At 30.6% G+C, this 19354-nt stretch overlaps 1 protein-coding gene across 2 annotated transcripts in view; it reads right to left on the reverse strand.

Annotated features, from left to right (window-relative positions):
- LOC142323487 (uncharacterized) overlaps nt 1–19354 on the reverse strand; it is a 51184-nt gene that overhangs the window by 13218 nt on the left and 18612 nt on the right. For both annotated transcript variants that reach the window (XM_075363203.1, XM_075363205.1), the window contains 2 exons: nt 17204–17439; nt 6320–6538 (listed from right to left, as the gene is read on the reverse strand). In XM_075363203.1, coding sequence (XP_075219318.1) covers nt 6320–6538; nt 17204–17439 — 455 coding nt within the window. The remainder of the gene's footprint in view (nt 1–6319; nt 6539–17203; nt 17440–19354) is intronic.

A 19354-nucleotide genomic window follows, 5' to 3' on the forward strand; every position in this document is an offset into this window, starting at 1 on the left:
AGTACAAAGCAGTTCTTTTATGGAATCTTTTGAAACAAATTAATCAATTATAAAAAATTTGCTAAACTCTGTAGTGAAATACCATTTAATCATATCTATATATTGCATGACCTAATCTTGCGACAAACTTTTTAATAAACTCAAATGATGAATTTATAATTAAGTCAACCATCAGAGTAAAAAACAAAAGTAAACCTAAGAAGATTAGATAAGTAAAGGTCTTATTCAGTCAACAAAAACTAAAGAAAAATTGTATAAAAAGTGAAGGAATAACCCTAATAAAAGAAAATAGATGAATACAATATGTATAAGACTAAACTATATAAACTGTTAGATATAATTATGATAAAAACAATTAAAAAATTGTGCTGATGATACTAGAAAAATATGGAAATTTGTAAACAATAAAATTGAAAGGCAAAAAAGTAAGAGCTGAAATAAATGTTATAATCAATGATAAAAACCAAAATGTACATATAATAACAATAAAATATTTAAACAATACGTTGTCCAAGTATTGAGTCTTTTGCGCAAGAGATAGTGTTAGCATATTCTGGGAAAAGTCAAGAAGGACCAAAAACATTCATCACCAAACAGTACTAAAGCATTTGGAGAAAGCTGGCTACAAAAAGAAACTTGACATTTGGGTGCCACGTGAGGTGAACATAAAAATTTACTGATCGAATTCCTATCGGTGAATCTCTACTAAAACGTAACAAAATCAAGGCATTTCTGAAGTGGTTAATCACGAGTGATGAAAAGTGAATAATCTACGGCAAAGATGTACGAAAAAGATCTTGGTCAAAACAAAGAGAAGCTCCACAGTCTGTGGCAAAGCCCACACTTATGCCCAGGAAGTCAACCTTCCCGTGCAAAAAGGGTGTCGTATACCACGCTGACAACACCAGACCGAATACATCTTTAATGACCCGTCAGAATTTGAGAGAACTTGACTGGGAGGTTTTAATGCATCTATCATATAGTCAGATAATCATTTGTTTTGGTCTCTGCAGAATTCCGCAAATGGTGATAAGTTTCAAAAGAGGCCTGTAAAAACTACATGTCACAATTTATTGACCACAAACCACAAATGTTCTACAGCAATGGGCTTATGGTGTTGCTGGAAAAATGCCAGAAGGTCATAGAAAAAAATGGTGCATATGCGGTCTCATAATCTAATTTTCCATTAACAATAATAAATGCATTCTCAATTTTGGCCTCCAAAGGCTCAATACTTTTTAGACAACCAAAATGTTTTAATGATTATTTTGGAAGTGTTGGAGAAGAGATTACAAGTAAAATAATTAATAATTCATAAATCAATTTATCTAACAGTGAGAATAAAAACAAACGTTAACAAATAGTATATTTTTAAAACCTGTATCTGCCAATTGGATATTAAACATTATTCTACAATTAAAAAATACATATGGTGGAATAAATGGTGTATATATATATAAATATACTGAAATTGATTTTGCTATATATTGTATAAATTGTTGAACCTGTAGTGCATATAAATAATCTTATTTTCGAAACTAGGAGATGTCCAAATCACTTTAAATTAGCTGAAGTAACTCCTATTTTTAAACTTGGAAATCATAAACTAACAACTAATTACAGACAAATCTCCTTAGTCTCTAATTTTACTAAAATTTTTTAAAACTTTTGCATTGTAAAATTGTTGAATTCTTTTATACACAAAATATATTTTCTAAGTTGCAATTTGGTTTCAGTAATGGTGTAAAAACTAAAGATGCAATTGGAAAATTATTAAGGTCTTTGACAGAGTCAATCATTAGCTTTTACTTAAAAAGCTTTATAAAATTGATATAAAAGGAGTTACTCAAGAATTGATAAAGGATTATTTAAAAAATGGACATTAGTAAAAAATAACTCTAAAAGTGAGGAGCCTATTACAATGAACACTGGAGTACCATAGAGTACTGTAATAGGATCATTGTTATTTATTATTTATATAAATGACATTTTTACAAGGGTCATTCAAATATAAACCAGAATTTTTTTACATAGCTTTATTGATATTAGATAGAACTACAAATAAATTACCTTATTTTTCTACATACTTTCCTTTTAACAGAAAATATTTTCTCCACCAAATAGGTAGCTTTCTGATCTTCTCATTAAAAAAAAACAAGATGGCTGCCCCAACAACCAATTGTGCACATAATGCTCAACTGAGACATCACCTTCGAATCTTTCCTCTCCTAAAGCTTCCTTCAGCAAACCAAATATGTAAAAATTACATGGTGGCAAGTGTGGACTGTACAGTGGATATTCAAGAGGAATGAATTTTAGCGAGTTTATAAAGTCTAAGCTGCTGTATGCAGCCATGTTTTGTCATGGAAAATGAGGATGCTGAGAATCAGCTGCTGATGTTGTTTGCTGTGAGATTTTTATCACCAGCCCCATCAGAGTTATATGAAGTCAAAATTTGAATTTAAAAAAAAATTAGTTTTCAAAAATTCATAAAACTTTAGGGGTAAAAATATCACCATTAATATTATTTATGGTAAAATTACTAACATATACCTACATATAAAAGAATAAATCAAACCGTGTATGCCATCCCTGCCTCTTGAAAAAAATTACCAAAAGTGAAATTTCATAGTTTTTGATGTTCAATTTTATTAGTAATTTTCTCATAGAAAGAAGAGAGATAGGTAAATAAACCACTGAACCAATCTCTTACCTTGAGAAAATATGAATAAATTGCTTTCTGTTTCATCCTTCCAGGACCAATAGTTTTCTAGTTATGATATTTTCCGTAAACCCTTACAATCACAAAAATGGCCGCCATAGGTAAACTGCTTAAAGAAAAATTTAAAAAAAAAAAAAGAAAAGTTTTAAGGTCCTGAGACATGTGGGAAACAAGTGGATAAGTTTCTTTTTTTTTTTAATTGGTCAAGAAACCATCCTTGGGTCACTCCATTTAGGATTAGGTCAATCCAAATGGATTGACCTAAAGGACAAAATATCTAACTTATATATTATATAGGCTAAAAAAAGATAATTAATATAGATAGTTTGTCTATGGTCATGTACAAACTTTACTATAGCATTGTGACATATGGGATAAATGCAAGGGGAAGTATGAACAAATCACTTTTAAAAATGTTATGCAATGTTCATGTAAAATTTATCAAAGTAATATCTGAAAAAAATACTGCCAATAGGATTATTCCTCTTAATCTTAAACTAAAAAAAAACCTGCTTGAATCTTTATATCTTCATTATAGTTATTTGTCAAAATTATATCTACAAAGTATTTTGATTACGAGATGTAAATCTTGAACCTGTAGTCCCTACTGAAAAAGTGAAAAAAATCATGTGTAGACATCTGTTATATATTTTAACAAACTTCCAAATACTTATAAAACTTTGATATTGACAAAAAGTATTTGAAGAATAGTTGTGTTTTGTTAATTAGTAATAGATAATTGTCACATACAACTACATAATGAGCCTATTTGTATTTTGATGAATTCACTTGTATAAAAGTTACGTATAAGACTAAGTCTTTATTTTGTTAAGTTACTAGTTCTTTTGTACTAGTTGGTTAGGTAATAGTTGTTAACTAGTAACTTATATAATATAACAAAACTTAGTTTATATAAACTGTTAATATATATAACAAAACTTTGTGATATTATATATATTCAGGCTGTGTACAGATGCCCATGTGTTTCTCTGCAGAATAAATATTATGTAATTTTCTATATATATATATATTATTTTAAATGTATTTATGACCTAATTTAATAAATAAATTAAAATTTTGTAAAATCAGTACGCAATAATGGTGTAAGCCATCAAGATTAGTCCAAATGCACTAATGTAAGGTTTACTAATATGCATAAAATATACAAATATCAATTTTGTAAATCAAGTGTAAGATCCCATAAACTATCTTTTTAATAACTGAAGAAAAAAATATGCCATAAAGCTGCCAAATCACAAGATAAATAGATTAACTTAGTGTATGTAGGACCCCAAAAGAGATTTACTAAAACCATAACAAACTCATTTACACCATTTGCAGATTTTTAAAAAAACTTTTTTTTAAATTTAAAATTAGGAGAATGTGTAACATTTTAATTGTAACAGATACTGAAAAGTAACTAACATCATATAAGACTATAAATTATGACTAACATATTATGTGAGAACTGATTTGATCAGTCACCAAATAATGGTCATGTGACCAAAGGGAACTTTAAAACATAAGAATAATCCCTTAAAGATTTATGTAACCTTAATATAAAATAGTAACATTCAACTAATTATACTATAATGGCATATAATAAATATATACTAAAATATACAAGGGTTTTTTTTTTCAAGGTCCGATCAGTCACGAAATTAAAACCAGTAAAAATAAAAAGTTTTTATTTGTAACAAGTACTTACATAGTTATGCTATTTTTCTACATTGTCACCACTCCAATTTAGACATTTGTCATAGCGTGGTACCAACTTTCCAATACCCTCGTCATAGAACAGAGCCACTTGTGTTTTCAGTCATGTTTTTATGCTGGTCTGCAGCTCGATGTCTGTGCCAAAATGTTGTCCTCCTAGCCAGCGTTTCATGTGAGCAAAGAGGTGAAAACTGGATGAAGCTAAGTCCGGGCTGTATGGTGGGTGATCAAACACTTCTCAACGAAAATGCTGCTGGAGCTTCTTTGTTACAGCTGCAGTGTGCGGCCGAGCATTGTCATGGAGAAAGACAATGCCTGATGACAACATTTCTCTCCGCTTATTCTGAATTGCCCTTCGTAGACGTTGAAGAGTCGCAGAGTAAGAGGCTGCAGTGATGGTCGTGCCACGTTCCATGAATTCCACCAAGAGAACTCCATTCCGATCCCAGAACACAGTAGCCATACACTTTCTGTTGGAGTAGGTTCGCTTGAACTTCTTTGGTTTACTGGGAGAATGAGAATGCATCCACTGTTTGGATTGTTCTTTTGTTTCTTCAGTTTCGAAATGGACCCATGTCTCGTCCCCTGTGAGAATTTTGTTCAAAAAATATTCTCCTTCATTGTGCTAGCGCTGGAGAAGCGTTAAGGAGGAGGCGTCCATTCTCATTCTTTTGTAATGGTCGGACAGCATCTTGAGAACCCATTTCGTACACAGTTTGCGGTACTGAAGTCTCTCACTCACAATGGTGTAGAGAGCTGATCTTGAAATTTCAGGAAACGGATCACTCAATACAGAAATTGTGAACCGACGATTTTCTCGAATTGCCTCACCCACTCGCTCAACGAGATTATCGGTTGACACTTGCTTCCTTCCCTGACTGCCTGCATCATAAACATCTGTACATCCTGCTTTAAAGTTCCTGCACCATTGTCGCACTTTGCTGTCACTCATTGAAGTTTCACCGTACACATTACTTATTTGTCGATGAATTTCAGCTGCATTACACCCCTTAGCCTGAAGAAATCGAATTACCGCACTTCACACTTGGCGGGAGATGCTATTGTTGTAGACATGTTTACGTACTAGCTGTGTGTTCAGAACTAAACGAAGTGACGTGGCATGATTGAAGACCATACTAGGGACGCTGCGCAACATATATGCACAAAGGTTCATCCAATTTTTGCGTGGGTTTTTAATTTCGCAACTGATCAGACCTAGCAAAAAAATAACCCTCGTATTATACAAAGATGTAATATGTAATAATCTAAGTTAGGCAGAAGTTAGAGATGACTGTAAGAAATGAATTAATAATTGAGAGAATGGTAATAATAATAAGAATGTCTGTTTGGGAAAGTCTTACTAGACTTTTCATTGATAACTGGTCATATCTGCATTCTTTAATCACAACCTGTACGATACTAGTAGCACAGTATAACTATGCACATAAAATAGTTTTATAAATTATGTGGTATACTTACATAAAGTTTATACCGATCAACTAAATGATAAACTAGAAAACAATAAATTAACTCGCACAAGGCATGTTGTTCAGGATGTCATGTTTAAAAATTATGAAAATTTCAGTGACAGTAAGAATGGAGAAATTTTAGCGCGTGTAGCAACAACAAATGGCTATCAGTACTACATAAATCATATGAACTGAAATAAATTTAGCAAGGGCAATCTCTCAAAGACAACCTCTTAAGTAGAAAGCAAATCGTATATACATTCACATTTAACAAAGCTAATATCAAACTAAGTATAGTCGATAAAGAGAAATGGAAAGAAATGAAGTGTAATATAAAAGAAATGGAACATTTTGTAAATGCTGTTGAATGAAGTTAACTGACACAATATGCATAAAAAACAAAATGACTTACTTTCTATTTGAGCTACTTTTATTAAACTTTTTGCTTCAGCTATTTTTGTTTCAATTTCCTGTACATCATCAACAGTTCCTTTCTGAGAGGCTTTTTTGAGTTCTTTTTTATATTTACTTTCTCGAAGTTCACATGCTCCCAAATGTTCCCTCATTTTATCTATTCTTTGTTCTCCTTCAAGAATCATGTCAAACTGATATTTAAACTTGCTCACCTGTTCTAAAAATCAAACAAAATAAAAAATACATATAATGAAATACAAATTTTATTCAGATCAGTACATAATTACATGTTGTCCAGATATATATATATATATATATATATATATATATATATGTGTGTGTGTGTGTGTGTGTGTGTGTGTGTGTGTATAACAATTTATATTTAGAAGCAGAAAATTTCCATTTTTTAAAATTAGTGTTATTTAAGAAATCATCAGCTAAGTAAGATAGGTTATATAAGAATAAAATAAAATCGTTTGATCTAATTTTATATGAATTGGTGACAAGACTTTTTAATTCTAGGTAGTTTATTAGAAGTGGGAATATAGTTATAATAAGATACTTTCTTACATACCAAAGTAGAAGAAATATTTTTAAGTACAAGTTATTCTTTAAGCAAACAAAGATAGCACTATCACAAACACAAATTAAATTTTAAATGTAAAAAAAATACAGTACTACACAAATAAAACTTTTTCTTAGTTTCTCAATGTATGATACCTTTACTAGCACTGATTTCTTCTTTTACTGATTACAGATCTATAAACACAATTTATCTAGTGTCTTAAATTAAACAAAATTACAAATAAAACTAAAAATAAGCATAATCTAATGTTCAGTAGTTTCAAACGGATTTATCAGTACTTACATTAAAACTTCTAAGCCGATACATGCTTCAGCGACTTTCTGTAAGTGGTATAGGAATATCATAAATTTACGTCCAGCAGTAATCAACTACAGTATCAGCAATAAGTTTCTACTCAATAACAATTCTCCATCACCGAAGTACTTCAGTGAAAATATTAACCGGATTCATCAATTATTGTTGCAACGTCCAGAAGGACAAAATCCAAATATGAATCCAAGAAGTGAAATTTCACAGACAAATTACATCCCTTAGCTCTGAACCACTCAGTTTTTTTTTTGTTGAAAAATTAAATGTCATTGTGATTTATAGTTTCCCAGAAAAATTTTGCACAAGTTACCAAACATTGCCTGAACAATGAGTTCTGAATAATTCAACACAGAACTGAACATTTCATATTTGAGTACTTCCCTTGTTTACGGACCTATGAAAATCCCTTTTTTATTTTTTGTCATATATTACAATATTCCTGTCATATAGAATCATAGACTGTCCTTCCAGTTTTTACATTTTTCTGATTTCACTAGACTCATTCATAGCTTTACTTTTTTCCCATCCCACTTTGATATGAAAAGATACTTATTTTTAATTTAACTAATTTTACTAATTTTTAATTTTTTAATTTTTTTACTAATTTTAAGTAATGATTTTCCCTTTCTTTCTTTCAGCTGGAGTTAAGTTCTTAGGTTCTTTTCACTTTTTAAGACATGATGTTGAACACTACCTCAGCTGTCCTGTTCATAACAGCAGTACTTTATCCTAATGAATAGCTATAAATTTAACAAAGAAATGCACATTCCAGCCTGGTACTTCTATCACTTCCTTCTCCCATATAAAATTTCATAACATCTTTTGCTTCCTTCACATTAATACAACAATCAATCAGTTCAGACTTTGGAGTTGCTTTCAGACTGCTCAAGCATTCACACATTTGCTAAAACCTATATTGTAACTCCATAAGATACAGTACTGTTACTCAGCTCCAAAAATGTATAATTCTTTTATCAGTTAAAAAACTGTCAAACAATGGAAAAATTTAATAGATAATTCTGCTTTTGGTCCTTTACCACAAATGGCACTGAGAGATTTTATATTTTAAAGAACTAGCAAGTTTTGAGAAAAATCTGAAAGGTAAAATTGTTATTCACTTCATTCAAGTATATAAAACCCCGGCATAAGTATTCAACTACAAATTTTTCATACTAAAATGATGGTTATTCTCCCATTACAGTATCTTATATTTTTAGGACTACCTAGTTTCATATATCGATACAAATTCACAACTAGCAATCCAGTTAGTACTAGTAGTTAACCTGAAAAATGAAAAATATTGCTTAACATGAAAGATGTTGACTTAGAGTAGTCAATAAACATAAAAAATTGCCTGCTTTTTTGTAAAATTTTATGATGTTTATAAATTGGATGACCGAAAGGAAAAAGAAATTGAACAAGCCAAAGAAAATGAAATTTAACAGACACTTTCTGAAATGTATCACCACATTATTTTGTCTAAACTATAGCTACAGTTCAAGACAGAAAGTAAAACTTTAGAAATTGTGTAACTTGTCCCACCTGTCTGATGTCAATGATCACATATTGTAAATAATTATCAAGAAAATTCACCAGACCTGCCATGGATGACATCTTCTGTTGCTAAGACATGTATATATTTAAATGCTAACAATGAAAGTGAAATATTTGAATTACCTACTAGATTAGAATTTGTTGAAAATGTATGAGTACAAAACATGTAAAAAAGAAAATAACAGGACTTTTTAATTATAAATAATCTACAAGAATAGAATTAAACCAAGTATGAATAAATCGTTTGTACTAAGTACATAATGCAGAACTTAAGATTTAATAATTTACGTCTACTTTCACATAAACTTCTAACAAGAAGTACAAAAAACATCATAAAAAATAATTAACAATAAACAAAAAGAAATAAATTAACATTTCATTTAACATTTTCCTGGTTTAATAAATGATAAAAGGACATAATCCTGGTTTAATAAAGGATAATCTCAAATGGTGAAGATCTGAGCCAATAACAACAATTTGATTAATCTTTAAGTATTTCAGACATCCTAAAATAAGTCATTAGACATAATAACAAAGGAAAAAAGAAGAATTAATTGTAATAATGATCAAGCAAAGTTCTTTTTTTTTCAAAGTGAGTGATTATTACTTACTTATGAAACTAACTGAAAACAAGTACTGTGAAGAAGGGGTCAATCAGCAGATCATAATTTATCATTAACTGAGTGAATTCAAAATGGACATAAATAAAACAATTAAAAATTACAAAAGGTACATTTTTTATTTTATCTTGTCCTTTAATTTAATTACCACATTACATTGCAATTTAATGAGAAATTGAGGTTACATATTTTTACTTTTATACAGATAAAATGTTTTTTGACATGTTAGAGATAATCCTTTTCTGCTTACAGATAAATGAACCTAGCCTTTCATCACGCCATTATTGAGTATTAAATGCTGAAACCTTGAATTAAGGGATAGAACAATGGATGGTACTTACTGAAGTATCTGTTAATTAAAAGTGGCAAGCAGTAATAGCATGGTAAATTTTACAAATTAAAAATATGGTAACTGTACCGTATGACGAAATGAAATATTACTTTCTTAACTTCTTTTAGACTGTATTTATATTTTAATCTAACTATTATGCATAGGATTATTATGCATTATCAAATGAGTGCAAACTACAGTAAAAATTACATTAAGTTGAAAATTAATCAGATCGTTAAACACTCAAAACTCTTCACCATTTGAGACCATCCTTTACTAAACCTGGAATAAGCAACAAAAAATTTTAAAAATTATACTTCTTAAATTATTTCAGATACACAAACTATATCTTATTTCTCACCACCTCAACATTAAATTAAAATCTTCACAATATCATATAAAAAATTCTACTGCATAGGTATTACATTTTTTTATAGTATGTTAATTCGCACACTAACCTGTAAAACTGAAAGTACATCATTTATAAGTATACATTTATACGTACATCATTTATAAGTACCATTATCAAAATCAATTAATCTAATTTAAGCTAATAAACTTTGGATTCAGCTCAGCAATTATCTCAAAAACTTGTCTTTACATAATGTAAACTCATCCTCACACTCACTGAATTTAAAACATTTATTTTTAGTCACAAGTTGTTTTTATACAGATGGTCTCTAAACCAAACCTAACTTTGAATTATAGAATATTTTAAGATAAACAAGTTTTCGTTTGAAAAAAAATTTAATTTTGTTTCATTAGTTAGGCAATTGTATATAACTTCATTTCATATAATATTTACGACAAATATTATGCTTTAAAAAAATAAGGTGTCATAAAAATATATAAACATTTGACAGAGTGTGAACATAGTGGTGAAATTTCAAACGCGTTCAAAAATAGTTCAGAATAAAACACTACACAGTTTTTTTTTCAGTCTAAGTTTAATCAAATCATTTTTTTATCAGATCCATTACAATCATGAACACTACAAGAGAAAATAAAATGAATAACTCCAGTTAAATGATGGAATAAGTAGGATATTTTATTTATTTTATAGGGAGTTGCTCAGAATTATTTATTTGTTAATGTGATATAAATAATCTTATTTTTAATAAGGCAGTTTGTTTTTCTAACCAATTAAGATAACATTTTTTTTCTGACTATAGTTATCCCTTCATTCACTCTGAAGAGAATGACAAACCGGTTGCTATTTATTACATTATATATTTTATAATCTCTCCATGTAATGACTCTACACCTTCAGTTTATGTAATGACATTTGATTCTGAAACTATAAAAAAACCATGACAAAAGAATTTTTTTAAACAAAAGATAATACTTAATAAATTTAGACAAACATAAACTAAAAGTTTTTTTTCTTCAAATATTAGAGTTATACTACCTAAACCTTTTACTATAAAGATCAATGAATTTTCTAGAAATTTTACTGTCAAGTAAATACTGATTCTCCCTGTCTTCATAAAATACTTTAATTCTGTAAAGTTTATTACAACCTCTAAACTTAAGCCAATGGTAAAAAAAATCTGTAAAAAATTTAATTAATACAGAAAAATGGTGTAAGTTTTTGAAAATTTTTAGTACAAATATGAGCAAGATGGACTATAATTGATGTCTAAAATGACAATTCCAGCCAGCAGTGTAGAGACACTGGATAACCAGCCCTAAATATTACACTGTAATGTACATGTTTTACATGTACATCTTACGCTAGCTGTAACTCAGAAACAAAGCATTTCTAGACCTACATTTATATAAACTCTTTTCATTATTTACACCTGTAGAACATGTCCTGAAAGTTTCTTCATGGGACATGACATAAATAACATGGGACATGTTATTGACATATTACATGACATTGTATGACATGGGACATGTATAAATAAATCAAAATGTCCATAAGTTAGTTCAGGCAAATATTTGTTTAAAACTCAGGACCACTGAGGTGATCAGAATGATTCTTTTACTGCTGCATAAATTCAACTTTGTGGTACATTTTAGAGTTAATTTATCCAGACAATTCTGTTAAATAGTAAACAGACAGCATATTGTATTTTACTAATTTTTCAAGTACTAATATTTTCAGTCTCTGATAAAATCATGTTCAGTTAGAGATAGCTACATAGTTCCAACAAATACAATTCAGAAATAAGCTGAATTATTTTGGTATTTTACATGTCAAAATCATACAAAATATTATCAAGACAGCAGCAATTGAATACAACCTTTTATCAATTAATAATTTCAATAGATACATTAATGATTTATCTGTTTGATTCCTCAGTGATTTACCTATTTGATGTGAGTACTAAGCAAAATTGTACATACAACACAATATTGTACACAATATATATATAATATATGTAATATTGTAATATTACAATATATGTAATATTGTACACAATATTATAAGCATATACATACACACACTTTAATTATAAACATATATATATATATACAATAAATATAATTAAAGATATTATAGGAAACTATCATAACAAATTTTATTTTCATGTTGTCTGCGTTTCATAGAAAACTGAAGCAAAATTTCATTATTTCAATTTATGTCAGTTATCAGACTAGAATATTATCTTGATCTGTGTCCTGACTTTGTTTCCCTGATTTGTTATCTTGTTTGAACATGATTACATATAAATAGTAAAACCATAGCATAGCAAAACATATTTAGCAGAATAAACTTAATTTAACCAAATGAAGCAACTTACACGAATAGAACCTTTTATAATAAATTTAATCAATGAAAGCTACTTTTTATCTCTTTATTTATATATTTATTGATGGACAGCCTCTCTTAATGAAAAAAATTATTGTTGGATTTAATCACTGGAGACAAAAAAAAAGATTTTAATCCATTTTCTTTAAGGTAAATTTATTTTTATTTACCAGCATAATATATTTAAAAAAATATATATTTCAAGATAAAAATCATGCTTAAAAAACTTTCCTTACAGATTTTCTTTTTCATTTTGAAAATGAAACAGGGGTTCCAAATTCCTTCAGGCAAAACTGAATTTTGTGATTTACTCACCAAGGACATAGAGGAAAAAATTTTACATAATGAAAATTAAAGCTAACAGAATTTTAAACCGCTATCATAGAAACTACTATGAAATTCCAAATGAAGAGATTTCCCCACCTTTCAGGAAAACTTTTGTGATTTATTTTTTTTTTTTTTTTTTTTGTCTTCAGTCATTTGACTGGTTTGATGCAGCTCTCCAAGATTCCCTATCTAGTGCTAGTCGTTTCATTTCAGTATACCCTCTACATCCTACATCCCCAACAATTTGTTTTACATACTCCAAACGTGGCCTGCCTACACAATTTTTCCCTTCTACCTGTCCTTCCAATATTAAAGCGACTATTCCAGGATGCCTTAGTATGTGGCCTATAATTCTGTCTCTTCTTTTAACTATATTCTTCCAAATGCTTCTTTCTTCATCTATTTGCCGCAATACCTCTTCATTTGTCACTTTATCCACCCATCTGATTTTTAACATTCTCCTATAGCACCACATTTCAAAAGCTTCTAATCTTTTCTTCTCAGATACTCCGATTGTCCAAGTTTCACTTCCATATAAAGCGACACTCCAAACATACACTTTCAAAAATCTTTTCCTGAGATTTAAATTAATTTTTGATGTAAACAAATTATATTTCTTACTGAAGGCTCGTTTAGCTTGTGCTATTCGGCATTTTATATCGCTCCTGCTTCGTCCATCTTTAGTAATTTTACTTCCCAAATAACAAAATTCTTCTACCTCCATAATCTTTTCTCCTCCTATTTTCACATTCAGTGGTCCATCTTTGTTATTTCTACTACATTTCATTACTTTTGTTTTGTTCTTGTTTATTTTCATGCGATAGTTCTTGCGTAGGACTTCATCTATGCCGTTCATTGTTTCTTCTAAATCCTTTTTACTCTCGGCTAGAATTACTATATCATCAGCAAATCGTAGCATCTTCATCTTTTCACCTTGTACTGTTACTCCGAATCTAAATTGTTCTTTAACATCATTAACTGCTAGTTCCATGTAAAGATTAAAAAGTAACGGAGATAGGGAACATCCTTGTCGGACTCCCTTTCTTATTAGGGCTTCTTTCTTATGTTCTTCAATTGTTATTGTTGCTGTTTGGTTCCTGTACATGTTAGCAATTGTTCTTCTATCTCTGTATTTGAACCCTAATTTTTTTAAAATGCTGAACATTTTATTCCAATCTACGTTATCGAAAGCCTTTTCTAGGTCTATAAACGCCAAGTATGTTGGTTTGTTTTTCTTTAATCTTCCTTCTACTATTAATCTGAGGCCTAAAATTGCTTCCCTTGTCCCTATACTTTTCCTGAAACCAAATTGGTCTTCTCCTAACACTTCTTCCACTCTCCTCTCAATTCTTCTGTATAAAATTCTAGTTAAGATTTTTGATGCATGACTAATTAAACTAATTGTTCTGTATTCTTCACATTTATCTGCCCCTGCTTTCTTTGGTATCATAACTATAACACTTTTTTTGAAGTCTGACGGAAATTCCCCTTTTTCATAAATATTACACACCAGTTTGTATAATCTATCAATCGCTTCCTCACCTGCACTGCGCAGTAATTCTACAGGTATTCCGTCTATTCCAGGAGCCTTTCTGCCATTTAAATCTTTTAATGCTCTCTTAAATTCAGATCTCAGTATTGTTTCTCCCATTTCATCCTCCTCAACTTCCTCTTCTTCCTCTATAACACCATTTTCTAATTCATTTCCTCCGTATAACTCTTCAATATATTCCACCCATCTATCGACTTTACCTTTCGTATTATATATTGGTGTACCATCTTTGTTTAACACATTATTAGATTTTAATTTATGTACCCCAAAATTTTCCTTAACTTTCCTGTATGCTCCGTCAATTTTACCAATGTTCATTTCTCTTTCCACTTCTGAACACTTTTCTTTAATCCACTCTTCTTTTGCCAGTTTGCATTTCCTATTTATAGCATTTCTTAATTGCCGATAGTTCCTTTTACTTTCTTCATCATTAGCATTCTTATATTTTCTACGTTCATCCATCAGCTGCAATATATCATCTGAAACCCAAGGTTTTCTACCAGTTCTCTTTATTCCGCCTAAGTTTGCTTCTGCTGATTTAAGAATTTCCTTTTTAACATTCTCCCATTCTTCTTCTACATTTTCTACCATATCTTTTTTACTCAGACCTCTTGCGATGTCCTCCTCAAAAATCTTCTTTACCTCCTCTTCCTCAAGCTTCTCTAAATTCCACCGATTCATCTGACAACTTTTCTTCAGGTTTTTAAACCCCAATCTACATTTCATTATCACCAAATTATGGTCGCTATCAATGTCTGCTCCAGGGTAAGTTTTGCAGTCAACGAGTTGATTTCTAAATCTTTGCTTAACCATGATATAATCTATCTGATACCTTCCAGTATCGCTTGGCTTTTTCCAAGTGTATATTCTTCTATTATGATTTTTAAATTGGGTGTTGGCAATTACTAAATTATACTTCGTGCAAAACTCTATAAGTCGGTCCCCTCTTTCATTCCTTTTGCCCAGCCCGTATTCACCCACTATATTTCCTTCCTTGCCTTTTCCAATGCTTGCATTCCAATCTCCAACTATTATTAAATTTTCATCTCCCTTTACGTGTTTAATTGCTTCATCAATCTCTTCGTATACACACTCTACCTCATCATCATCATGGGCGCTTGTAGGCATATAAACGTTAACAATCGTTGTCGGTTTAGGTTTTGATTTTATCCTTATTACAATGATTCTATCGCTATGCGTTTTGAAATACTCCACTCTCCTCCCTATCTTCTTGTTCATCACGAAACCTACTCCTGCCTGCCCATTATTTGACGTTGAGTTAATTACTCTAAAATCACCTGACCAAAAGTCGCCTTCCTCTTCCCACCGAACCTCACTAATTCCTACTATATCCACATTCACCCTATCCATTTCCCTTTTTAAATTTTCTAGCCTACCAACCTTTTTTAAGCTTCTAACATTCCACGCTCCGACTCGTAGAATGTTATTTTTTAATTTTCTGGTGACCCCTTCCTTAGTAGTCCCCACCCGGAGATCCGAACGGGGGACTATTTTACCTCCGGAATATTTTACCAAGGAAGGCGCCTCCATTGTTGCTATGTGAAAATGCAGAGAGCCACATTTTCTTGGAAAAAAAGCAGCTGTAGTTTTCCATTGCTTTCAGCTGCGCAGTACTCAGAGGACTGAGTGATGTTGATACGGCTGTTTAAGTCATTGTGACTCACGCCCCTAACAACTACTGAAAGAGCTGCTGCCCTCTTTCAGGAATCATTCCTTAGTCTGGCTCTCAACAGATACCTCTCCGATATGGTTGCACCTTCGGTCCAGCTACTCTGTATCCCTGAGCACTCAAGCCCCCTCACCAACGGCAAGGTCTCATGATTCATAGAGGAGGGATTTATTTATAGTTTACTATATTTTAGTAAGAGATTTCAGAGAGCAAGAATTTACATAAAATAGAATTTGGAACAATTTTCATATAAAGATCTCTTTCTACATAATCAAAAAGATCTGTTATCTGGAGAAGCACTGAGTGTAATTCACTGTATTATTTAGACTTAATTCTGATGAATTTATAAGACAAAAGCTATACTAAGTAAAAGCTACTTACTCAGGGTGTGTGCATAATACTAGATGATTATTTTTAAAGGTTTGGTGTTTTCATGAAGGTATTAAAAAACTGGAGAAAATTTTAGGGCATCCTTTTATGACACAATACACACATCTTAGCCTTTAATTATTGTTAGTGATATTTTTGCTTTGAGTAAGACTTGTTTTTAATGAAAAATAATTAAAAACTCACAATGTGTTATTTTTAAAATAATTAGTAAAAACTTGAGATAATCTGTCTAAAATTATTAAAAGTTAGTTGCATAGCCGAGTGAAAAAAAGTAGAATACATTTTATTCCTGGTAAATCCTGCGTAAATGCAGTGATATAACAGGACTATGGGTTAGTATGAGAATTTAAAATGAATATTGAATATACCATACAGTACTGTGGAGTACAAAGAAGTTTAATTCTAATTATATCGATATCATGAGAGGATGAATCCACATCAATCACTCAGATTCTGGTACCAAACTGTTTCTTTATACCTGGAAGCTGAGTGTAGGTGTGCTTTATACATATTTATATGCACACTTGCATTTAGTAAATAGCAATAAATTTCAACAACCTGTAATAATAACTTCAAAATCTTATTGTTACAGTCACTATCTGAACTCAACATGCATCCTTATTAATGTAAAAACAAGGATTTTTCACTTCAATATTAAAAGTTTATGCAAATCCATTCTTATTAAAAGTAAAAGTCAGGAATGACAAAGAGAAAGACTGATCACAGTGTTTATCACTTTTTAATACATTTACAAATACTGCTTACCAAGGAATTCACTTTGAACATCGGTCCACAGATCAGACAACTGCATGAAGTAAGTTAATGAACTACTTATAGTACTATTGTGTTCTTTACTAGCCCACTTAGATATATCTCTCCAAGCAGTCTGTTGAGCCAACATGAAAGCCTTGGCAGTAGATTTGACTTCCTTTAAATCAGAAATGATCATATTTAAGTCACTATGACCTGAAGTGAATGAGGATTTCAATCGTATACTGCTTCTGAAACAACAAAAATCCAACTTCATTTGTAAGCATTTTTCATTCCATAGATGTCTTTCAGTGAGAAAATTGTTTACAAATTACAACAGAACAAACAGGACAACTTCCCACATTTAGCTCAGTTACTCCCAATGACAGTGGAGCGGGAGTTTATGATGATTTATGATTGATTCAGCATTTATTGCTGTATTACTTATCCTAAATAACAAATTGTGATTACTGCATAGAGAGCATTTCGAATATATTTTTAATTTAATTGTCATAGTACTGCCATGGGAAGAGAAACTACTACGAGTTGAGAATTTTCAGAAATAGTCTGAAACTAAAAATCATACTGAAGACCATACTGTTCAGATACATGAATATGTCATTACTGTAAAAGATTATCCATTTTGCAATTTCGCAAATGTTCAATTGATAACCACACTTTTGCTTCAGGCATGTTAAATCAAACTAATAAGAAAATGTTACATGCCGATATAAAATTTCATCCTTACAAGATGATGATAATTTGACAACAAACATGGCTGGAGGAACTGAATGGCATGATGTGAGATTACCCTTGAAAATGTTCCTGACAAATGCTGTTCTACTCTTAAACAACAAAACTGACTTTCCCTTGAATAGGTCAGTTAACAAGCAGAATTTCTGTTACTGGGCAGAAAACAATCCTCACTAACTCCATGAAAGGTCTCTACACAATCCTCAGTTACTATTTAGTGTGCTATTGAATATTTTTGTGTTTATGTCCTTCCTTTTTTTAGGAAAGGCTAAATAACATATTAACAAATTGTAGCATATTTCACTCTGTATAAGAAACTGTAACAAAATTTTTACAACGTTTTTTGGAACCAAAACTCATCGAAGTTAGAAATCCAGATGTGTGGATTCAGCAGGGTGGGACCACCACTCACACAACCAGATGATGATAAATGGATGTTTTGAGAACTGTTTCCCATCGGCTTGATATTGTTACATAGCAGTATTAGAAGGCCTGCACAATCAGCTGACCTCACCTGCCACAATTTTTTCTTTAAGATTATCTGAAGGCTAATGTTTACTAACATTGGCACATTGTTAAGCTGAAGACTGCCATAAACAAGAAATTACAGCAATAATGCTACAACTCGCCCACTGAGTGTTGCAAAACTTCAGAAATTGATTGAATAACAAGTGAAAAAATAATTACATTCTGTGACCTTCCATAACATGTAAGTAAACTCTAAATAGCATTTCTCTTGTTTATATTGTTAACCTTTACATTGTGGTAAGTTTTTCTAATGTTCATGTTTAACTCATCTGTACGAAAACTTCCACTTTTATGTATAGATGAACATTTCATGCTGCTGTCATATTTATAAGACATAAAGACACAATAATTTATAGGTTCTGCAATAAGTAAATTATATTTTTTTTAAAAATTACAATAATAATGAAAGGTAGATTCACACACTAAAAAAATGCAATTAAGTAATGCTTAATGCTTGTCACCAAGAGTAAAAAAGGCCAAAAATACTAAAATATTGGCAATATAATGATTAACTAAATGCTTCCAACATATCAATTAATACTGACTTTCTTTTGCTAATCTGAAAATCTAAGGGATTTTCGGATTAGGAGAAAAATATTTATTTAGAAATTTCTTCAAATATGAAATATTCCTTACTGCTGGAAAAACGCCAATCATGCAGGTAAGCATTATTTCTTTTTTGTAATATCTGATATCCAAAAAGTTATAAAAAGATGTACTACTTCTGCAGAAAATTTTATTTTTTAGGATATTTATGCCCAAGGTATATTAACTAGTAATAAATCATGCATCGGTAGAACATAAAATAATCCATACAATGATTAGCTATAGTTTTTTTTCTAAAGGAGGAACCATAACATGGAAGGAGATGGTGGAAAGCAAAAA

This window comes from Lycorma delicatula, chromosome 4, assembly GCF_047948215.1.
Source record: "Lycorma delicatula isolate Av1 chromosome 4, ASM4794821v1, whole genome shotgun sequence".
In the NCBI taxonomy this organism is placed as follows: domain Eukaryota; kingdom Metazoa; phylum Arthropoda; class Insecta; order Hemiptera; family Fulgoridae; genus Lycorma; species Lycorma delicatula.